At 59.6% G+C, this 22,944-nt stretch overlaps 1 protein-coding gene across 6 annotated transcripts; it reads right to left on the bottom strand.

Moving 5' to 3' along the window:
• Nucleotides 1-399: 399 nt before the first annotated feature.
• Itprip (inositol 1,4,5-trisphosphate receptor interacting protein) lies at nt 400-21,585 on the bottom strand. 6 transcript variants are annotated; one of them, XM_004866507.3, is made up of 3 exons: nt 21,425-21,585; nt 4,171-4,451; nt 400-3,764 (listed from the first exon to the last, which is right to left on the bottom strand). In XM_004866507.3, exon 3 carries the CDS (start codon nt 3,743-3,745, stop codon nt 2,093-2,095), a length of 1,653 nt encoding a protein of 550 aa, XP_004866564.1. In that variant the 5' UTR covers nt 3,746-3,764; nt 4,171-4,451; nt 21,425-21,585; the 3' UTR covers nt 400-2,092. The 6 variants fall into 6 exon arrangements, with proteins under 6 accessions (XP_004866564.1, XP_004866566.1, XP_087041855.1 ...); XM_004866509.3 differs by lacking the exon at nt 21,425-21,585 and adding an exon at nt 21,155-21,290; XM_087185729.1 differs by lacking the exon at nt 21,425-21,585 and adding an exon at nt 19,099-20,896.
• Between the last annotated feature and the right edge of the window lie 1,359 nt (nt 21,586-22,944).

Here is a 22,944-nt window from a genome sequence, read left to right as displayed (position 1 = left end):
AGCATTCTGGAGAGAACACAGGTCCTCAGAGGAAGGGGAAACTGTCCTTGGGGAGAGGCCCAAGGGCTCTACAGGGCTAGGCTAGCCTGTTACAGGACAGTCTCTTTCTTCAGACACCTAAAGCATCCTGCCGCCAGCATCAGCCCTGTGAAGCGAGGTCTGTGTGGATCCGCCCTCAGCAGCCTTCAAAGCCCGGCTGGAGTTCTGCAGGCAGTGCACAGCTGCCCTAGACAGAAATGTTCCGTTCTGTTATTTTTTAAAGTTTCCTGAAAGTGTCGGAATCAGAATGGAGTGAACGCTCCTGTTTGTCAAGAGGAAATCCACCCACCCCCGTCCCCAACTCTGCCCTGGGAGCTTCACAGATTTCCTTGTTAAAAACAAACAGCATGCTCGTCTCTACTCTTTTTGAGAATTCAGTTTTTCCTTTAATATAAATAAGATGGCAGGGAACACCTACAGCCTCACGGCTTTCTGCTTCAGAAGCTGCCTCCCGCCGAGCTGTCTAACCAGGAGTGCAGAGGTGTGTTCCGCTGAGTGTCCTCTCGGAAGCAAAGGGGACACCTAGGGGGACCCAGGCTGGGCCTCAGCTTTGGGTTAATTCTTAGTTGCTGGGTTTGCTTCAGATGCAGCAGGAGAAGGAAGAAGAGGGGAAGGCACGGGCGCAATAAATAAGAAAGTGCCCTGCATGGGGAAGTGGACCTGAGGGAAGGGAGCTCAGGGAGGGGCAGACCACTCCTGCCCGTAGGACCTCTCACCCTGTCTGCAGCCCAGCCTCCCTTGGGGCCTAGCCCTGGGGCCGGACAGCCCGTCGTCTGGAGCTTTCTGATGGTAGGCTTGGGAGAGCAGGCCCAGAGTAGGGGAGAAACCTCTTCCTTCAGTGTGAGCTGGATATGCTGCCAGGGCACACGTCGGGCTTCACACAGGTTCGGCCTTGTCCCTCGTTCTGCCTTCCTCCCGCTCTGCACAAGAGTCACCGAGAGGAGGCTCAGAGGAGATCCCAGACGGCCAGCGAGGCCCGAGTGGGGAGGAGCCCTGGAGAGAAGCTGCAGGTTCTGGGCCGGCCGAGGGTCTTCAGCACCCACCGGGATCTTTAGGCCTGGCCCAAGCAGGTGAGGGCCGTGCAGTGGGCAGGTCCCTGAGAGTGAGGGAGGGGGCAGTGGGTGAGGGCCAGTGGACCTGAGCTGGCTTCCACAGCAGCTCTTGCTTCCAAGCCCACCCTGCCCGGGGACAGGGACCCTGAGGACAATGCAGCTACGGCGTCAGTCCGCAGGCCCGGGACCTAGGCACTGCCCCTTGCCCCAGTAACCGCGCCTCTTTTCTTAGGTCAGTGTCCACCATCTGCCCATGCCCTCCTCGACCACACTGACGGCCAGGGAGAGACCAGCTGCTGAGAGAGCAGAGAAGCAAGGGGCTTCCGAGCTGACACCCAGCACACACGTGGCACCTAGGACACTTGGGTGAGCACAGTAACGAAAGGGCAGGAGGGAAGGGGTGCCCCTGAGTGAGGAGAGTGGCCAGCTTTGTTCTCCACCAGCAAGTACACATGAGCCACTCAGGGCCGCGACTCTACTGGGTCATTTCTCCAAAGAATACAAAAAGTGGCAACCCCAGTGCAACCCCTCCTGCTGTGCACGAGGTGCTCAAGAGTCACGAATCCCACAGCGGCCACTCTTTGAGTTTTGGCTACTGACAGCTGGGGCCAAGCACGCCTGGGAACAGGCTGCCGGGCCTTAACACAGGGTCCCCCAAAGCAGCATCTGCAGAGATCTGCTGTCGATGTGAAGCGCAGATTGGACCCAGGATGCAAAAGGATTACACCCAAATCAGCACTTCCATTCTCTCCCACCCAGCGTCCGAGGAGAGCACTATCACTGCCGGAGCCATGTGATCCAAAAACACCCTGCGAAGCACCAGTCCTGGGACCCCACCTCAGTTTCCCCACAGAGCCGTCGGGGAAGCAGGCCACCCCTCTGCAGGCCCAGCTGCCTGGCAGGCTAGACCTCAGCTCCCCACCAAGCCTGCTGTCTTCCCAGAAAGGGGCTGTGGAGCCCCAGTGGGCACGTGTATAGGATGCCCTCGGATCCCACACACGCTACAAGACCACAGTTTTGGGGGGCAGGCTGGCATGGTCAGAGGGCACATGGAGGGAGTACTCTCTGATGAGCGCAGGCGCATTCTTAAGCATCTCATAGAAGGAGTCCAAGGTCCTCTGGTGGAGACCCCGCTGCAGGACAAAGGGCCGGAAGAGGTTGAGAGGCTCCGCCCTGCGCACCGCCTCCGGAAGCCCCATGGCCTCTGGCACCTTGCGGTTGCCCACGAAGAAGTGATGGAGCTTCTTCTCTAGCAGGCTCTTCTCCAGGAAGTGGAGCAGTTCATGCAAGCGTGTGTCCAGCTGCTCGGCCCTCCAGTCGGCAGCCCGCCGCAGGAGCAGGAGGTGCAGCAGGGCTGTCTTCAGGTGGTAGCGGCCCAGCCCGCTGGGGCCCGTGAGGAGGCGCTGCTTGGAGAGCAGGAAGGAGGCTATCTGCAAGCAGCTGAGGTGGCAGGAGCCCTCGGGCAGCGCCTTGGATGTCATCCTGAGGAAGTGCCGCTCATAGACAGCAAAGGACAGGAGCCAGTCAGTGCTGGAGGCCGGGCCGCCCCCAGAGGGCTCCCTGGAGAGGGGGGAGATGAGGTACAGGTCGGAGTCTTCACACTGGATCACAGGCATCAGACTGAAGGGCATGCACTTCCCCGAGCGGAACCTGATCTTGAGGGACCCTGGTGAGCCCAGCTCACTGAAGGCCAGGTCAAACTCATACTTGTGGGCAATCCGGTGCCAGGCTCTGGTGAGGGCTGTCTGGAACCACTTCATGACCTGCATGGTGTCCAGGTACGGGGCCTCTCCGGCACACAGCAGGCCCTCGGTCTCGAAGCTGGGTTGAGCCCCAGTGCTCCGGGCGTGGAGGAGACACAGCATGTCTTCCCCGAGCTTGGTCTTGCCACAGATGCAGCCTGGTTCGTCCCCACCAGCCCGGCCCACCTTGATCTGCCCGTAGCCCTGGCGGTCCAGGGGCACGGGGCGGCTGCGGCACCAGAGTTCAGGGTGGAAGCGGTAGGGCTCGGGGGGTGTGAAGGGTACGAACAGGCGGCACTGCAGCGGCCGGTCTGCCTGCCAGTTCTCGTACATGCTGTCCACGCCGATGAAGTCCTCCACCTCCATGTCCACGTCCTGGTTGCAGAGGCTCCTCAGGGCTTCCAGCAGGTCGTCCACAAAACCTTCCACGAACTCCCTGGTGCGGGCAGCATCGGCCGTGGCAGCCCGGATGCACTGGTCGTAGAAGTGGCTGAGCACGGCCTTGCTGGGCAGCGTGAGGCCTCGCAGCGGGGCCCCTCCCAGCCCAGGCAGCTCATCTTCATCGCCGCCCGGGCACTCGGGCAGGGGCTCGTCCTGGTGGTCCTGCCGCCACACCTCGATCATGAGGAAGAGGATCATGCACAGCGTGCTCCAGAGGTCCCAGGCGGTGTGGGCCTCATGCTGCTGCCAACCCTCATCTGCCACCTGCTCCAGGGGCCCCTTCTCAGCCGCCAGCCGTGCCACCTCCTCCTCCAGGCGCAGCTGTTCCAGCTGCAGCTTCTCCTGGTGGGCCTGCATCTTGAGGATGATCTCCTCCTCACTCTCGGGGATGGTGGTGTTCTCCCTTGGGAACAGTAGGGGGTGGTTGACGATGGCCGTCAGGACCACCAGACACACCCGGAAGAGCGCCATGGCCTTGGCTGGAGCTTTCCTGGACGGGAGAGACAGAGAGTTAGACCACACTTCCCTGGAGGCAGCATCTCCGCGAACCCTGCGACAGTCTGAGTTACTCTCCCACCTGGCCCCAGCTGCCTGGGTCTGCCCCAAGGAGAACCCAAGGCCTTCACCGGAGGTGGTCACCTTGGTCAGTCTGCCGGACATTCCTCTTGCTGCTGGCAGTGCCCTGCTGACTCCGGAGGCCAAACCTTTTGTCCTCCCTGTCCTTACAGCCGAGGTGTGGATAAACCTCATGCTTAGCTCCAGGGTGCGGACACCACGCAGGCCCAAGGCAGTCAGAGCGCGCCACATACCACCCAGCCACAGCCAGAGACTGGTCGGCCTCACCGAGCCAGCGAAAGGCAGAGGGGACTCGCTGGGACCACAGGGAGAAGACTTACCCTGCCACTAGGGCTGCTGGGTGCAGGATCACGCCTGCAATGCCAATGCCCCAGCCACTGGGGAGGGGCTGCCTGAGGAAGCCGACAAGAGGGACACAGAGCAGACCCTTGGGCCCCGCTGTGCAGGAAGCCCTTATTTCTGGGCTTTTACAGCCGTGAGTCCATAAGAAATCCTTTTCCTTTAAGGCACTTTCAGTTTTTCCATCACACAAAATCAAAATGGCCCTGAATCAAACATGGTCTTCCACCGCCAGTGAATTCTGTCGTGTGACTGCGCCTTCCTGCAACACAGTGAAGGCTGGTGGTTAGAAAGAGAGCCTCCAAAGCTGGCCCTGTCACTGGACAGCTGTGTGTGTCTGGGGAACATAAACCCTCTCGGAGACCAAGCCTCCTGGTCCAGGGAGAAAGTGACGATGTCCCACAGGGTGATGGTATTGATGTCCCTCGCTTCCCTCAAAAGGCATTACACTTCAAATCTGATTCACTGGGAAAGAAAGCACTCCATTCCCCCAGGACAGATGGACCCTTAGGCCCAAGTGACTTGCGGAAGGGCGGAAGGGCTAAGCCCTTGTAACCCTTGCAGTTCAGATTGTGAGTCACAGATCGTGGGCTGCAATAGGCCCTGGGAGCCTGTCAGAAATGTAGACTCTCAGCCCCGGCTCTAGATCGGCTCAATCAGAACCTGTACCTTTCACACCACCCACATGAAAGTCTGGAAAGTGTTGTCTTACGGTATAGCATCCTCCCACTCCCATCATAGTTCCACTTTCAAAGGTTTCATCCAATTATAGCTAACTATGGTCTGAAATAGTAAATGAAAATTTCCAGAAATAAACAATTCATAATTTTTAAACTCCAACCATTCTTAGTAGTGTGCTAAAATCTCATGCTGTTCTACTCTTTCCTGGCCAGGATATGAACCATGCATTTCCCCGGAACATCCACCTTGTATATGCTACCGTCCTGTGAGTCCTCATCAGATTGACTATCATTCTATCACAGTGCTTGTGGGCAAGAAAGTCTGAATTAATTAATAATTGCTCCAAAGTGCAAGAGTAATAATGATGTCAGTAAAGATCTGCCAAAACGAAGCAGTGAAGTGCTTCCTTTCAGTGAAAAGATAAAAGTTCTGAACTCAAAGGAGCTCATATGCTGAGGCTATGAAGATCTATAGCATGGGTGAATTTTCAGTGCCTGAAATTGTGATGAAGTAAAAAGAAATACTTGTTTTGCTATCACACCTCAAATGGCAAAAGTTATGGCCACAGTGTGTGATAAACAGGGGTCAAGTTAAAATGAAAAAAAAAACCCCAGTAAATTTGAGTATGTATGTATATATAGGAAAAACACTATACACGTAGGATTCAATACTATCTGTGGTTTCAGGCATGGGGACGGGTGGTCTTGGAAGTATTACCCTCAGATAAGGGGGAATTCATATAAACCCTACATTACACTTTCTCCTCCCCCTGGAAGCTTGGGGAGTTACAACCTGCTCTTTCCACACCTGCCCTTCCTGCCTGGGACCTCAGCAAAGACAGCAAATGCAAATCAGAGAGCCTAATGCAAATCGGGCAGTCTTGAACACTGCTGCAGAACAAAGAAAACAGGGCTTCTCTGGTCACCCCCACCCATCGGGGGTGGGCACAAAGCTGCACTGGCCTATTGGAGATTCTGGTTAGGAGCTTATTCTCTTTGGTTGAGCCCTTGACCTTGAAGTTGTGAAATTCTTGCCCTGATGGTGCCTAGGAGCAGGGATGTGTCACTAGGTGAGGATGCCTCAGGAGGGTGTCCCCAGCAAAGGCAAGATGTGGACTCTTCGAGTTGGCTGCCAGTCATGCTCGGGCAAAGCTGCTTCAGATGTGGCTCAGACAGCTTCACTCAGGCACAGGGGGCCCTTGTCAGCAGGATTGACAGGGCTGGGGAGGGAGGTCCAGCTGCAGCGGAGCCCACGTGGAGACAAGTTCAGGCTCAGCCAGGACTGAGTGCTGAAGCGCTCTAGAGTTTCCAGGGACAGGAGATGTGGGACCGGAGACGGCAGAGCAAGTCGGTCTGAAAGGGAGGAGGGGAAGGAGCACAGAACGGGCAGCCGGGCAGCTTTTGGGCCTCAAGTCAGAGAGGAGCATGCTGGGTAACTGCAGAAACAATTGAGCCCCGTGCCCACATCAGAGAAACAGCAATGGAGGGTCCTGCCAGGCGTTCACAGCAAAACCACAAGGCTGGTTGACTTTAAAGGTGCAGAGCACCTACAGCCGAGTATCTGGGGCAGCTAGTTAGGAGACAACTGGGAAGACTCAGCTTCCTCAGGACCCTGCACCACAGTGGCCCCCTTCAGGCACAGCCCGCCCTGACCAGACACAGTGACAGCCTCGGCCACTCACCACCCGAGAGGCAGGCAGCGGCCATGCCAACTCCAGGACAGGACGCAGAAGTGCGCCCTCTCCCAGCCTGGGCTTGAGGCCTCCTCCTCCCTACCCAGCAGCTGCCCTTATGCTAGCCGGGCTCCTCCCATGGCTGGTGGGGGGTGGCGGGCTCTTGGGGCCTCCTGGTGCCAGGGCAGGCGAGGTCTGAACACCAAACCCAGGGACTAAGAGGATGAACCTGGAGGAGACAGACTGAGCGGAAACCCCACATGTGCCCGGATGGATGTGACCTCGGACACTGACCCAACTCCTCCACACTCAGGGTCACCACCTATCCATCGGGAAGAATAATTCCTGCTGCTGTAATGCGCAACACCTGCCCCCATGATGCAGTGGGAATACAGCGCACAGCTGACCCTACCTGCAGGGCTCACAACGCCCCACAGGGAGCGCTGGCAGGATGCAGAGCCCCCTCCCCAGCCTCTGAAAAAAGAAGGGTAACAAACACTTGCGGAGCCAGGAAAACAGCGTGACAAAGTGCAAGGTGCCCGGGCTGAAGACCCAGCAGCCCTGCGTCCCCTGCTGCAGGGTCTCAGGGCATCCTCAGCCTCCAGGGGACCCCATGCCTGACTGCGAGAGGAGGTCAGAACACCCCCTCCTTCACAGGGCCAACCGTGCATCCTGGGGGCTTCAGCAAAACGCCTGGCATAGAGCGGGCATCTAGAAGTACCAGCTCCTCTCCCCTGGGCTTCCATGGGCCTGTTTTCTCACCAGCCAAGCACGCCAGCCCTGCCCAAGTCCCAGGGCGTGGAGGAACACACCCTCAAAAGTGCTCTGAAAGCACAAAATGCTCACTGTTCTCACTGTTCCTGGCACACAGCTCCATCCACCCGCCTCCGGCAAGGGGGAGAACCCTGTGGAGCCCCGCCCCTTCGGCAGGTGGGGAGCTGTGGCTGCCACTCACTCACCTTGCTTAAACCATTGCCTCCTTCCCAGGATCCTACTCCAGCTGTCGTTTGCTCCTGGCTATACCCAGCCCTGGTTGGCTCTGACTGCAGCCCCAATGTGATGGGGCAGGGGCCAGGCTGAGACAGAATGCAGCTGTGGCTGCTCAGTGCCCAGTACACAGCCTGAGTCCGAGGCCTCTGCTACTTTCTCTTCCCAAACCAGGCCATGCCCAACACAACCGTGGAGGGCCCAGGTCAGAACAAGGCCTGACCTTTGGAGTCCTGGGTCTGGGACAGGTGGCTGGGAGGCCCTCACAAGCCACAGATACCCCTCACGTATGCACACATGCAAACACTCCATCTCCAGAGGCCTCTGCCCCCCACTTCCAAGGATGCCCACCTTGTTTTGCCCCAAGCTCCCCTCTACACGAGGGTGTCCCACACCTGTGGCCGGGACACCGGCTGGTGGATGCAGCTTGGAGCATAGCTCTGGGTCGTCAGTGGGCTTTTGTCTGCACGTCAGGAAGTTGACAGGAAGCCTCCTGAATTCCTCCCCACCCGTCTCACCCACAGAGAGGGGCTCAAGTAGCTCACAGCTAAACAGCCTGGCCAAGGGCTGGGTCTTGGGGCAGCAGGGGCTGGGGGGACAGTGGTCCTGAGTGCCTGGCCAGAGGCCCTCACTGAGGCCGGCCGCGAGCCCAAGCCTCTAGAGGAGAATGCCAGGTAGCTCTTTCCTGGGTCCCCAGAGTGCTCCCCACAATGAACAGGGTTGTAGATGTCAGAGCTGGGCTGAGACCCAGGCCCATCGTGTCCGCCTCTGCCCACAGAGCCCAGGTACTCTGCAGCGCTCGGCAGCGACAGCTCCAGGGCCGGCCTGGGCCGGGAGCTTGGAGACCTCAGCCATGGGTGCCGGCAGAGTCCTGGCAGAAGAGCCAGGGGGAGTTGGATGGCCACAAAGTCCCCTCACGGGCAGAATGGGCACTGGGTGTGAAAGGCAAGTGAGCGAGGGCTACGAAAACGCACAGGAGGGGACCTTATTCCTGCCCCGTGGGGTCCCCTCCTTGACCTCCCCTCCGGGAGGCGTCGACCTGCACCCCCTGGGCTTCAGCCACACTCACACCCACGCCCCACACGAGTCTAAATGAGCCTGTGCAGTCCTGTGACCTGTCTGTCACACCCCGCCCTACCACGGCCAATGCCCACCTGGGCCACAGGGTGCCCAGGGCCCGTCCTCCCCGGGAGGTGCCTGCAGTAACGCTCCCACCTGCCACTGGGCCAGAGGTGCGCATTCTCAGGGGGAGCCCAGGCGAGTGGATCAGGAGCCCCAGGGCGAATCCCTGGTGGTTCTCCTGCCCACTCACGTCTCAGGACCTCCCGTTCCCACGCCAGGTTCCCCAGCCAGGTGCCCTGGGCGGGGAGGGAGAAGGGCTGGGGCTCCCGCAGGGCCGCAGCAGGCCATTTGGGGCTCACCCACGGCGGCCTGGCGCCTCTCTCCCAATCACAACAGCAGACGCAGGCCCGGCCTGGGGTCACCTTCAGGGCCCAAAGGAGCAGCTGCTGGCTCCCTTTTTCCCCTGGAACAAAGGAGGTGGCTGGCAACAGAGGGGGACCTCTGAGCCCAGGCCTGGGGGGCTCACCTGGCCCCGTTCCCACCGTCTAGGTCCTGGGCTCGCTAGGGAAAACGTCAAGGGAGACCCACACTGTCCTGGGTCTGAGTCGAGCTCTTCTGTCTGCCTGCTCTTGTGTCGGAGTCTCCCACCCCGTCAGGAGGCACACAGTTGCCTGGGGAAAGGAAAGCCACAGACCAAGAAAGAATTAAGAGCTGAATTAACCTCGGCCCTGTTTAAACTGGAAACTGAGTCCGGAAGAGGCTGCCCGGGCACTGCAGTCATCCAGGGTGGCTGCACCCTGGCTTCCTTGGCCTCGGGAGGCAGGACTGTGGGAAAGGACGGGCAGAACGGCCTGCGCCATGCTGCTGGGGTTGGCAGTCTGGGCCCCGCTGAGGCTGGGGTCTGTCTGGGCAGCGTCCGGGTCAAAGCCGCCCCCGCCCGGAGCCCGCCGGCTGGCCCTTCTCAGAGCCACTTAGGGCTGCTCACCGCAGCTCCTGCCTTCTGTCCAACCCACAGGTCCCTCGGGGCTGCGAAGCCGATTGTCCCACAGGCCCTGGGTGCCAGGCAGGGGCTGGGCACACCACAGGCTCCCGGTGCCTCCATGAGAGCCCGCCTGGCCGGAAGTCGGAGGAGATGGCGGGGCAGGCAGGGCACCTTCCCCTCCAGGGGCGGGGGCACAAAAGCCTGGCAGGGCTTCGGAGCCACCACACCTGGGGATGGGACCTCTTTTCCCCTGTACCCGCCTGGCGACAGGGCTGCAGAAGAGGGAGGGCAGGCAGCACAGGAAGTGAGTATTGAGAAAGCAGGTGAAAAGGGCCTGGCCCTGGGCCTTCCCTGCTCAGCACCCTGGTGTCTGCCCCACCTCGTCCCAGACCCCTCCCTCCCTCAGGGCTTCCTCCTGTGCCCTCTTCCGGTAGGCCACTCTCCCTGGTGTCACAGGTTGCAAAACCAAGAGCCTCAGTGGCCCAGCCCCCAGGGAAAACAAGCTGGCTGTGCTGCACCGCTGAGAGATGGCAGCGACCTCGCTCACGGGCCGGGCCGGAGCGGACAGCCACCACACACGTCCAGTGTACCCAGCGTGCCCCACCCCCCCGCCCCAGGAAGCCAGTAGTCCGGGTTTATCAAAATCCTCCAGTCTTAAGGTGTTAGCTGCTATCTCCAAAATCCTTTAAAGGCCACATGAGCCCAGGAAGCATCAGTGGATCCCCAGCCCCAGGCCTGCAGCCCCTCACCTGCACCACCTGCCTCCACTTCCTGCCCACCCTCTCTTGGGGGGGGGCAGAGGTGCTGCCCCAGCTCTGCCCCAGCCTGCCGGGCCCTGACTGCTCACACCTGCCCAGCCAGCAGGACCTTTCTCCCCAGGCCCCGCCCTGACTCTGTTTCCCTGCCCTGCAAGAGGCCCAGCAGCCAAACTGGGAGGAATAATCACAGCAGGGTGTGAGGGCTGAGTCTGCAGCACCCCTGCACCGGGGCTGCCCATAATGCCACAGGGTTTCCTCCTTTCCCCATGGCTCTGTGGTCTAAGGGCTGTGTGCTGAGGAGTGTGGGGTTACAGCATGGCCTGCAGTCCCAAGGACAGGAGAAGCAGGGCCCTGGCCTCCCTAAGCTAGGGAAGACCTCAGATTGACCGGGGGTGGGGGGGACCATGGGCTCAGAGGACATACAGGTCAAAACTGGAGCCTGGTCAGGAGAGGACGAAGCCCCACTCCACATGCCCATGGAGGCAGAACACCAGCGAGCCGAGACAGTCCCACCCCTCTTCCCTATGTGTGGACACGGGCTAGACTCACAGGAAGTGCCCGATCATACCCCCAAAAGCCTGCTGGGAACAGGGAGAGATGCCAACCACCTCCTCTGGACCGGGGTTATGCGGGTGACCAGGCAGCTGAGGCACAGGAAGGACAGCAGCCTGGACCCTGCGATTCTGGGTGGGACAGCCACAGCCTTCCGGCCCCAGGCCTGTCTCCGTCGGGGGGAAGGAAGCCATCCATCTCGCAGGCGGACAGCATCCCTCCGTCCAGGTGCCCTGAGCCACGGGACGCCACAGGCATCAGTGGGACCGGCAGACAGGGTGGTGTCTGTGGCTTTCTTATGGGCATGGGAGCAAGGAGGGTAAAACAGTTATGGGGACCAAGAAGGGACTCTGCTACAAGCTCTGAATCCTGGCCACATCCCCTTTCCCCCCATCTGTCACCCCCAGGACACCTCATATCCAGCAGTCACCGTGAGGGGTGACTGTCACCCTCGAGAGAGGTGTCACAGTGCTAATTCCCAGGCCTGATGCAGGTGAACTGGTGTGGGAAAGGGCCTTTGCAGATGTGCCTAGATCAAGGACCTGGAGGTGAGGTCACCCTGCCTGCCCTAGGCAGGCCCTAATCCAATGGCAAGCATCCTCATGAGGAGACGGAAGCAGGACAGAGGAGGGGAGGGTGGAGGTGAGCAGAAGGTGCCCCCACTGCCAAGGGGATCTGGAGCTGGAGGCAGCAAGGCAGGATCCCCCTGAGCAGCGACGGAGAACCTTTTGGAGCATTCAATGATACCACAAGCCCATGGGGCGCCATCCCTAGGTTCGCCACCCGGCCCTGGGAGCGTGGCTCGGTGGACACTAAGATTTCAGATCGCTCGGCTGCAGGAAGGCAAGAGTTCGTGGGATTTTGTTCTGGCAGCCCCAGGAGCCGGAGGCAGCCTCAGTGCGCAAGGCAGTCTTCCTTTCCAGCCAGCAGCTGCCTTCCCCTTCTTGCTGGGGAACCCGCCGCCTCCAGCCACCTCTGCGCTGGCCTCTGCCCAGTGAGGCAGGGCTTTCACTACCGGCCAGCACAGAGCCTCGAGTCACTTCTCCTTCGCTCCCCTAACCCTGGCTCCCCCACCCCAAACTTCTCCACTTCAGTTTCTGGCTTCCATGCGACACAGGTCAACGATTTTAAGTGTGATGCTCAGGGCCTGGCCCCACAGCTGCCTCTCGGCCACTTCAGATCATGGACTGTGCCTGGCCCCTCGGTGGGCCAGGACCCTACCCAGTGTCCTCGCAGTGAGCTCACTGAGACTGTGGCCAAGGAAGCATCCTTCTTCCCCACACCGAGAGAGTCTTCCTTCCGGGAAGGGACAGGAGAGGGAGGAAGCGGACATGTTCACTAAGGCTCTCTGTGCAGGCGAACTGCTGGCACCCTGTGTGGGCGGGGCCTCTCCTTAGATGTGCTGCACACACAGGCCGCAGCCTGGGCCTCCATTCTCAGCGCGACAGCCCAGGGGCAGCCTGGGGGGCGAGGGCCACCAGCCCCATCCCACAGGTAGGGGCCGAGGCTGGGCAGTCTGCTCAAGGTCAGGGAACTGACCGAATTCAGTCATCCGCCTGGTGTGCTCCTCGGCCTTGCCCATCAGGTAGCTGCCAACACTCATGTGCCTCGAGGATGACTGTCCTACAGCGAGCTGGCAAAGAAGGGCCTCCCTAGACCCCTGGGACTTACCCCTTAGAGCTTTCTTCTTTTTCGTCAGTGCAAGGGTCCAAATGCAAGGCCTTGTGTCCCACCACTGAGCTACAGCCCCAGCCCCTCCGATTTCTACACCTGCAATCGTAGGTGCCAGCTAACCTGAGCGCTGCACACTAGCCATGACCCAGACACACCTGCTTGGCTTGGGGTGGCTGCCCTTCCCCGTGAGCCCCATCTTACCCACCAGGCACTAGGGCGGGAGAGACTTATTGGGCCCCTGCAGGAGTGGAGTGGGAAGTCCTGGGGCCCGGCCTGTCCAGGGCCCACAGCCTGCCCCTCCCCTGCTCCACCCTGCCTTCTGCACACTCCTTGCTTCCCAACAAAGCGGAGTCACAGGCTCTGAGGGGCAGACAGGACCGAGGGTGTACGGGGGTGCAGGCTCCTGGGCCAGAGCCCGCTGGAGGGGAGGTGGAGGGGCCTGGTCAGAAGCTGGAGTGAACAAAGGAAAACAAAGCCCTCCTCGGCTGCTCCCACCCACCCCCTACTTCCCCCTCACAGACCAGCTGGGGACGGACTAGGACGAGGGAATTCAAGGAGCTGCCAAGGCCTGCGCCACTTTCCCTTTGATCCCTGGATGGGAACAAAGACCGGCTCAGAAGAGCCCGGCAGAGCTCTCCACCTGACTCCAGATGTAGGGTACGCTGGGCCGGGACATCTCAGTGGCCAGACAGACAGCGTCCCCCAGCCTGGCCTCCCCTGCCCGATGTCTCTTACCCAGGTCCTGGCCACGGCCAATCCCAGCCTGTTCTTCCCACTGCTCTCAGGCTGGGCCCTGACACAAAGCCTGGGCCCCAGGGGGCTGGGGAGGGGGAGAGGGTGCAGAGGAAGGGACCTACACACACACAGCCCACAAAGATCTAAGCCCCTTTCATCATAATAAAAGGAACAGCAAGACACAAAGGCGAGGGAGGCCAATCCACTTGCCAAAAATTCAGGGCTGTGGCTGGCTTCCTCCCTGCGGCAGGGGCCTGGGCTCAACCTCAGGGTGCTGCCTTTGCACACCCGTTATTCAGAGAAGACCAGTTCTCTCCTGGCTGGAGCAGCGAGCAGAGGGCCTAGACCTGAAGGGTCGCAACAGTTAGCCAAACTGCTCCCGGGATCACCTGACTACAGAGAATGATCTGTGCCGCACAACCACACCCCTTGTGAATTACGAAAAACAAAACAGTGACGACAATCCACGCCCACACTGGTCTCCAGCAGGGCTGCAGTGGCCATGAGTGATGCCCGGGCCGGGCCTGGCACGTGGTAGGTGTCCAAATAACATGGGAGGAGCCTGTGATTAGGACACGTGTGGCAGAGCGGACTGGGGTGGGCAGCAAGCAGCCACAGACAGCGCCAAGTTCCCAAGTTCACCTCTGCCAACAGGGCAGACGACTCAGTGAGGCAGAAACAGTACAGGCAGCGACACGGGGCTGGGCCTTCGAGGGAGTCGGTGCAGATGAAAACTCAGTACAGCCGCGGCTGGAGACGCACCTGCTGGAGGCCGGGCTTTAAGACGAAGACGAAATGACCAGGCCCACAAACTTCCCCAAGGGATGATTAGGGGTAGCACCTGGCCCAGTGAAGTCCGGACAGCAGTCACCTCTGTGGGTGACCAGGACCCTCCAACCCAGCCCTCCTGAGAAGTTTTGTTCTTTCCCTGACACTTGCTACGTGGCTTGTTCCCCCATTGGATCAGTTACCTAGTGACTGACTGTAACCTTATTGGCTGATCATAGCTGTGACCCACATTGTACTCATATGGTGTTTGCTCTGTAAAACTCCCCTAAAAAGTGGGGTCCTCAGCAACCCACCTGGGACCCTCCTGTCTCTCAGGAGCTAAAATCTCTCCTCTCAACACATATTTCCTACTTTCAATCCCTGTTGTTCCTAGAATTCATTCTTTGATTTTAGAGACCACGAACTCTGCGCCTCAGCCATGAGGATCATTTGGAGGTCTTATTTCATCTCCTGTATCACTAAGGCCACCCAGAAAGAAACAGTCCCGAAGCCCTTCATCTAAGAAGAGCTCGTCCGCTGTAGAGGCTCTGAGTACAACTGGAATCACCACCTTGGGTCTGAGGCCTGGCTCTGCCACTGGCTGTGGCAGTAGTCCCACTGCTTCTCTATGCACATCGGCCAGGGGTGCCGTCATGGGCCATGCTGTTGTTGGCACTGGTCTTGGTATGACACATCTCCCTGTGATTTGTGAAACCATTCTGGTTGTGACCGAAAGACTCGGCTGCGCAAGGTGACCAGCGTCCCGGTAGCTCCTCTAAAGCCTGGGCCAAGGAGCAGCCTTCCTCCTCCACCTCCCTGTCTCCTTCTAAAGGCCCCAGGGGCGGCCAGAGGGAGGTGAGAGTCTAGTGACCCAGAGCTCAGCAGCAGCCTCCCTCCCTGCAGCCTGCCAGCACTACCGACAGCTCCTCCAGGAGGTTGTGAGGAGCTCTCTCGCTGAACGAATGAACGGGCAGATGAGTAACCGCAATCGCTATGGCTATGTCCCTGTCAAGCCTCCCGGCCCTCCTGTCCAGGGAGGGCTAGTGGCGAATTGGATGAAATACACCACGCAGGCAGGGGCGCCCGATGGACTTACGTCTCCTTTGGCAGGAGTCTGAGAAGCACCTGGACTGGGGTGAAAGTTTTGGGCCAACAGCAGCAGGAGCTGGCCCTGCGTGCAGGAAAGGGGGTAGAGCCTGCCCACGGGGCTCCACGGTGAGTGAGGCATGGGGAGGAACGACCACGGAAACACTGGGGCTTGGGGGCTGCACATAGGGTAGGGCCCAGGCCAAGGCAGACTTGCCTTTCTGGACTTCAGAACAAATCTCCTCCAACAAAGGACCCTTTCACAGCTTGGGGGTGCCCCAGGCTGCAGCTAGGAGGCTCCCCTACGTCAGGAGCATGTGGTTCTGCACCCATAGCCAGGCCCAAGTCCCTGGCAAGCCCCCGTCCCTAGCACTGAGTGTCCACTGCGCTGTCCACAGGGAAGGGAGTCATTTGATAGTCAGGGGCTCTGTGTTTCTCTCCCAGGGACTCCCGAGTTTCGTCCTCATTGAACACACCAGGAAGCAGAGTCCTGTCTGCTGACACCAGAGTCTGGCCGCCTGCCACAGCGGCAGGGCCCAGGGGCTGGGGCGGAGCTGCTGATCCAGTCATCTGCTTGCCAGCTTCTTGCCTTGACGTTCAAAATTCATGGGTTGGTTTGTTTTGGCCGTACTGAATACGGAACTCAGGGCCACATACCAGGCAAGTACTCTATTTCTGAGCTACCTTTCTAACAATTTAAAAAAATTTTATGTTGACAGGGTCTCATTAAGTTGCCCAGGATGGCCTCAAACTTTCGATCCTCCTGCCTCAGCCTCCCGAGTGGCTATAATGGCCTGCCACCCCGTGGGATCCCTTAAGCTTCCTTCGTGGTCACTGGGCCACGGTGTCCAGGCAGAGGCCCGAGGCGGAACAGAGTCTCAGGCTCCAGGAGACAGCAGTGCAGGCAGTTTTGACTCTCTCGTCTCTTGTTTCCCGCTCAGATCTGTCAGGGCTTTCCAAGCGAGGGGAAAATGCATGTTGAGCCCCGAGGGTGGGGCTCTGCTCAGAGTGGGTGCTCGATGGCTGAAGGCACTGTGACTGTTCTCAGGAGCAAAAGCTCACGACAACTGATTTGGCAAAAGTTTTGTAAATGAGAACAACCTGGAAGCAGCTTCTCTGCTGAAGACACTCCACTTCCACTTAGTTCTGGAAAAGCTATGCTCATTAAAATTAGGGCAATTGCTCTGACCACCCGTACATTGGACACCAGGGACGCCCGGAGCAGGGCCAAGATGCACAAAGCAAACCCGAATCAGGTGCCTCGAGTTCAAAGACGGGCAGCTGCTGTTCTGAAACCCCAGCTTCTCACTTCTGTGGGATGGTGTTCGCCCTTCCCTGCACCTTTTGCCCCCTGGGTTGGCATCTCAGGGATTCTGCCTGAGGGCGGGAGAAGGCACCACTTTAGAAGATGTGGCCATGCCAGGTGTGGTGGCTCACATGCCTGTAATCCCAGTGCCATGCGAGGATGAGGCAGGAGGGTTCAAAGTTCAATGCCAGCCTGGGCAACTAAGCAAGACTCTGTCTCAAAATAAAAATTAAAGAGGGCTGGGGATGTAGCTTAGTGCAAAGGCTCTGGGTTCGGTCTCCAGTACCACCAAAAAAAAAAAAAAAAGTGGCCAAAGCCACGAGTCACCCCTAAGAGCATGAGAACCGCAGAATGAACTCAGCCTTGTGAGCCGTGCTGGCCCACAGATGCCTTTGGTGGAGAACACCGCGCCCCAAGGGCCAAGTTCGTCTCAGACACCTCCACCTTCCAGCATACGGTGCTGCGGTCGCCCTGATCCACACAGAGCCCCTGGGAGGCCCGAGCTGACCGCCCGGTGAACTCGGAGATGCGTTTCCGGTGCCACCTGCCTCTGGGGCAGTGGATTTGGTCAGGCGGCCTCCGAGTAAGGAGGCGAGCAGCTCTGCTCCTCATTTCTTTGGGGTGAGGAGGAGGAGGAGGAAGAGGGAGAGCCAGCCTGCCCTCTGCTATGGCTCCTCACAGACTCTGGGAGAATGCAGAGCCTGCCAGGCCTGCAGGGCCCTGCCTCAGGCCGACCCCGGCCTAAGACCCACGCCCAACTGACTACAGCCCCGACCTCAGAACAGGGGCTCCCCACGCCTCCATCCCCTCCCCAGCTGGGAAATGACCTGAGTGAGCGGAGCCCTCTGCGTCCCTTCCTTTCTCTGGACTCCGACCTTACAGGTGGGGCTGGTCGGCCTCCTCCATGGTGCTTAAGATGGAGGCGTTGCCTGGGCAACAGTGAGGTCACTGGGAGGTGCTTCCTGGTGGAAGCACCTTTCAGGGACTGAGGGGGAATCCAGCAGGGTCCCAGACCGTTCTGGAGGCCCCCAGAGGCCTGCTAGGGATTCTCGAAGGACCCCTGCTCTCCAGCAGGCCTCCTCATCCTGCCCTCCTCTCTGGATCCCAGGGACAGGCTGTGACCTGAACCAGAGCTCACCAAAAGGACAGGACGAGCAGCTTCGTCCTCAGCTTGGAACAGACTGCTGGGGGGACCCCAAGGACATCCTCTGTTCGAACCTCCGAGGACACAGCAGTGGCCCGGCGGGACCCCCACCTGGGCAGAGAGCACAGATCTCACTGCCCTTGCGTGCTGCAGTCGGGCCAGCTGGACCGCAGTCCTCAGAGCTTTCTACACCTCCGCCAGCTCAACCCCCCACTTCCCTGATGAGAAACCGAGGCCTGGAACAGTTGAGGCGCTTGTCCAGGTACTGAGAACGCCCAGGGCGGCGGACGCGGGACTCGGGCCTGTACACTGCAGCGCCCACACAGGCGATGCCTCCCCAGCTCTGGGCATGGAGACAGGATGCTCGAAAGATGAGCCCTAAGGGGCTGGACAGAGACCACCGAGAGCCCTGTAAGTCCCAAGAGGCCAGCCGGGCAGCGAAGCAGGGCATGCTGCCCTGGGATGGTTTCATCCCACATTTGTCGGCAGGCCTGGGACAACCCTGACTCTGCCCAGACTCTCCACACCCCAGAGGCTCCGTGCTGACTCCGACCTGCTTCTCCGCTCTGTGCTCAGCTTCCCACCGACCCTCCCAGCTACACCACCAGCCTCTTGATGTGCATACAGCATTTACTCCTTGGGCCTGGGTCCACAACTCGGAGACTGCATCTAACTTACGCGAATGCAAATCTGTGTAGCTAGGAGCTAAGGCTCATAAAGCACTAAACAAATAAGTACATAAAATGAGAAATGCCAACTATAAAAGAATAAAGGGAGCAAAGCTGCGGGCTAACTCAACCCTGGCCTGGGCACTGGCAGAGGTGGCTGTCCACTGGCCCTGGGCCACAGAGGTGGGCAGATGCCCCCGCTGCTGGACAACAGGGTCCCGGCCTCCTTCCGCTCTGACTCCAGCTTTGCTAAGCAAAGGCTCCCCACGTGGCTTGCCCTGGATGCAGGGAAGAGATGACAAGATGACATCCAGTCTGGGCAACAACGGTCACACAGTCCCTGCAAATTAACAAGCAACCATTCTGACAAGTACACCCTCTTCTCGCAGGGTGACTCAGGAGCCCGAGTCCCAGTCACTCTGAAAATGATGGAAATAGGGCTGAGTGGGCACAGCTAAGCCAGTCCCCAGGACTGGTGACGGCACCCACCTGCTGGGCGCCAGCTGGCTCCCCAGGGACGGCTCAGCTGCCGTGTGGTGAGCCTGTTCTCTCCTGGGGTCTTGGATGCTCAGGTAGCTAACCAGCTGCTGAGATGTCCCCACGGAAGCTAGATGACCACACACCTGGCTCAGTGGGCGTGGGCACAAGCTTCCTGCGCAGGTTCTCAAGGGCCTCTGCGGTGAGGACTCGGACACGGAAGCGGATGGGCGGGCGGGATGAGGGTTTGGACGGTGAGGAGGCCAGCCAGGCACTCCGCACCTGCGCGTCCCCTCCTGCGGAGCTAGCTGCCTAGGTCAGGCCCGAACGTGCGCCCGGGTGGCACTGACTCATTACCTCGCGTCAGCCCCAAACTGGGTCTGCCACTGCCATCTGCTCCATGATCAAGAAGAAAAGTCGCCTGATGCTTGAGCCAGACTTCCCATCAGCCGTCAGGCGGGGCTGGCCTCTTTCCTCCCTTCTCCAGCTGGCCGTGTTTTCCATCCCTCCACCGCCCAGGCTGGGAGCTGGTATGTCCTCCGACAAAGGAAGAAAAAGGCCACTGTGCTCTCCTCTTTCCCATAAGGGTACCCAGCCTTACTCACTCGATTTTAAACTTAACCTGCTTCTTGCTCAGTGACTGGGACTCAGCTTACAGGCCACCACTTTACTTCCCTGGGCCTCAGTTTCCTCGTCTGTAAAGTGGGATAACAACAGTCCACAGGACTCTTATGAAGAGTAGATGAGTTAAGTGCTCAGTGTCGAGGCCTCAATCATCAGGGCTGCTCTGAATGTTTGTACAGAGTGTGCTGCTCAAGGGCGCTGGGCTGGGGAGTGAATCTAGATTACAGGCCTCCTGTCAGCTACATGCCTTGGGCCTAGGCCCCTAACTCCGGGGAGCGGGGATGGTGTTCTCTTGCTGAGAGTGAGCTCCTATCTGTCACACAAGTGCTGCAAAGCCAGCAGCAGCTCTGGAGGGTGTCATGGCCCTCAGCACCCTCGCGGCCTGGTGGTCCTCCCAGCAGGACCGGACTGGAGGGGAGGAGACAGGAGGCGTGGGTCCAGCCTCTCCCGAGGGCCCTTCTCCATGGCGTACCGAGGGGCAAACAGGAGCGGGGACCCTTCTCCAGGTAATGGCTGAGGCAGCTGCCTGTGTGGACAGTGAGGCCAGCGCTCTGCTGCTGGAGCTGATTCTTCCAACCTGGGACCCCAGAGGCCAGGCAGAGGCATCTGTTTCTCTTCTCATTTCATCGCTCGGACACCCACGGGGAGGTCCCACCTTGTGCCACCAGGCTCCTCATTCCTGGAGCACCCTCTGGCTCTCCCTTCTCCCTCAGAAGCACTTTGCAGACCGTTCACAGCAATCGACCCTTCTCCCAACAAGCTGCCGGCGGGCAGTGGTGTCCCTCTGCCAGGTGGCACTGAGAACTGGGCTCTGCCAGCCACCAGCCCAACCCCTCTGCAGGCTTCACACACGGGTGGTCATCAGTCTCCCCAGGAAACCGTGCACCCTCTTCATAAAACAGGACCCCTTCCCTCCAACCTTCTCTTTATCGACTCCTGAGGGTCCAAAAGAGGAAAAGTACAAAACCAGCTTCCTCCCAGATGACAGCTTCTCTGTGGACAATTTGCTCCCCACAAACCCCTGCACCTTCTTGCCCTCTGATAAGAAAGTTCACCCCACACCTCTCTCCTGGGCAGCGCAGCAGAGGGGTGACTTCTGGGATGATGACATCAGGATAAAAGCTCAGATCTTTGCACCTGAAAGCCAGAGCTTGAAACCGCTGTATCTCTGAAGATTACTCAGCTAGAGGGGAGTGGGGAGAACCACTCCAGGGTGACCCACAAGTGGACAATCTGAGGGTGGAATGGCCCGGAGCAGCAGCGACACTCAGGGAATTAGCAAACAAGGAAAGCCACTTGGGCACTGCAGGCTGGGGGAGGACTCAGGCCAGCAGCAGCAATGCCACCTGAGCTGCACCCCGTTTTCACTGCCAGGCCGGACTCCGGCTGCGGTGGCCCGGCGGCCTCAGCTCAGCTCTCCCAGGGAGAACTGGCTTGTAAAAGGGAAACGCCCTGGTCAAATCTGAAAGAGGAACGGGGGCGCGGGGGGGGGGGCATCCCTGAAACCGACTTGATTCCAAAATCCCAGGGCCCAGGATGATGCCAGTATCTGCGGGCCCTGGAGGGGCGTAGGCAGAAGGAGGCTAGCCCCTGAGGGTCCAAGGTTTTCCCTCCCGCTCACAGCACTTTGTTTTTAAGGAGAAGGCGCGTTCTGGGCGGGGAGCCTGGTCCGGGCCTCCACCCCTTTACCCGGGAGCTGGGGCTGCGGCACCGGGCTAGCCCTGAGTGGGGGTCAGGAGCCAGGCGGCCTGGCTGCTGTCCCGCTCCGCGTGGGGCCTGCTGCACTCACGTCGGTCTGGAAGGAGGAAGCGGCGGGGCCCCACTGCCCGGCAAGAGGCAACTCCGCTCCCCTCGCTCTTCCCAGGAGGGCGGCTGCCTTCGGCTCGCCCGGGAGCCACGCGGGTCCGCCGCGGACTGTCCACGCAGCCCGGGTCCCGCGCCGGGGTCCAGGGCTCCGCCCCGCCGCCGTCAGGGTCAGGTCGCTGCCGCGTCTCCGCAGCGCAGCACCCGGGCAGCGCCCGATCGTCCCCGCCTGTCCGCCCGCCCGTCCGCCACTCACGCCGGTTCGCGGGCTCCTTTCGCTTGGCGCCCAGGAGAGCTGGATGGCGCGGCTCCAGGTCGCTCATTTCCTGGTTGTCACGGAAACTTTTCGCGCCCGCCCGCTTAAGGAGGACCGCGTGGGTTCGTCCGGCCGGTCGGGGCCGCCGCGCAGATCCGTCCCGCGACGCCCCCAGAAGCTCCGGGTGACGCGGCAGAACTGGAAAGTGACCGGGAGGGATAAGTTGTCGTCACTGGAGTAAAGCGGGGAGGACGAAGAGGGGTGCGGGGAGGACGCCCTTAAAAGCCGAGCTGCCCTGCGGAGGGGAAGGGGTTGAGTCCCTCGCGGCACACACAGTGGCGGTGGCGCGGTTTACGAGCTCCTGGGGTTCTTGGGGCCGCCTGGTTTGTCCCTTGGAGAAGAATATAAATCGAGACACCACACCAGCCCGTTTCTCTTTTGCAGCTTGAATGGATTAAAATAACTCACGGCATTTTGAGATACAAGAACGGGTTCCTGCCTTTGTGGGGTAGGAGCCAGGAGCCAGGGGTGCTGTCCGTCCCTCAGGGCAGATGAGGGGCGAGATCTGCACCCGGTCTGAGGCCCCAGGGACCAGGTTGGAGGGGAGGCAGCACACTCTGGTCCTGCTTCTTGGTTTAGCAAATCTGCCACCCTCTGTCATCTTCCTTCGTGACCTGCCCAAGCCCCGCAGCCGCCGATAGGGCCAGGAAGGGTTTGAACAAATTCTTCCCTGAGTTGCTTGGGGAGCCCCAAAGGCCCATGAGGTCAAAGCTGGAGCCCTGGAACCCTGCAGAGACCCGCACCCTGGCTACAGGTGTTTGTTCTTAGATCGCCTTCTTGCTTCCCTCTTCCAACCCAGTAACCTCAGCACGGGGCCTGAAACACATTAGGCTGAGTCTGAAAGATAAACAGGCAATGAGAAACATTTCCAAAAATAGACCCCTGGCCCGTAGCCCAGGGTACTTTTATATTCAAGCTTCTACTGCTGCTCACAACTCTTTCCTGACTTTGAGAATCATTATGCTGTGTTTTGGGGGGACCGATGGAGGGCAGTAGGGAGGCTTGGGGGAACATTCCTGAAAGAGCCGTGTTTCCAGAATGTCTACAAGGTGAGTGAGAGCGGCACTCACCCACCCTCCCCAGGCAGGGGGAAATTCCTGGGAGGAAGGCCAGGCCCTGAGCCCACAGTCCTGTGGCCAGTTCAGGAATGCAGGGGAACGTCAAGGTTAGCGCTTGAAGGCCCTCCGGGGTGTCATACTGCCTGAAGATTTGTGTAAGCAGTTTCTATCCGGCTGTGCATATTTAAGTAAGAACCATTTATCAGTTTTTAAAATCCCCGATGATTTCACCCTGCGGCCTGATGGTCTCATTCCTGGGTTCCTGTCTGCGCTCCGGGCTAGGTCCCCCTTATCGCCCCACCCTCATGTCTCACTCCATGCTCCACGCCAGACTCCTGCAGTTCTTGGAACTTGTGCCTCTTAGAGTGTGATGTGCTCTGTGCAGCCGTCCCCCACCACATG

This window comes from Heterocephalus glaber, unplaced genomic scaffold, assembly GCF_053883595.1.
Source record: "Heterocephalus glaber isolate CG9 unplaced genomic scaffold, H.glaber_assembly_v1.0 deba00001498, whole genome shotgun sequence".
Lineage (NCBI taxonomy): Eukaryota > Metazoa > Chordata > Mammalia > Rodentia > Bathyergidae > Heterocephalus > Heterocephalus glaber.
This window is presented reverse-complemented; position numbering and strand designations above follow the sequence as displayed.

What these genes read in the sequence shown, in the direction of transcription:
- Itprip (XM_004866507.3), bottom strand. Translation starts at nt 3,745, where the DNA reads ATGGCGCTCTTCCGGGTGTGTCTGGTGGTCCTGACGGCCATCGTCAAC.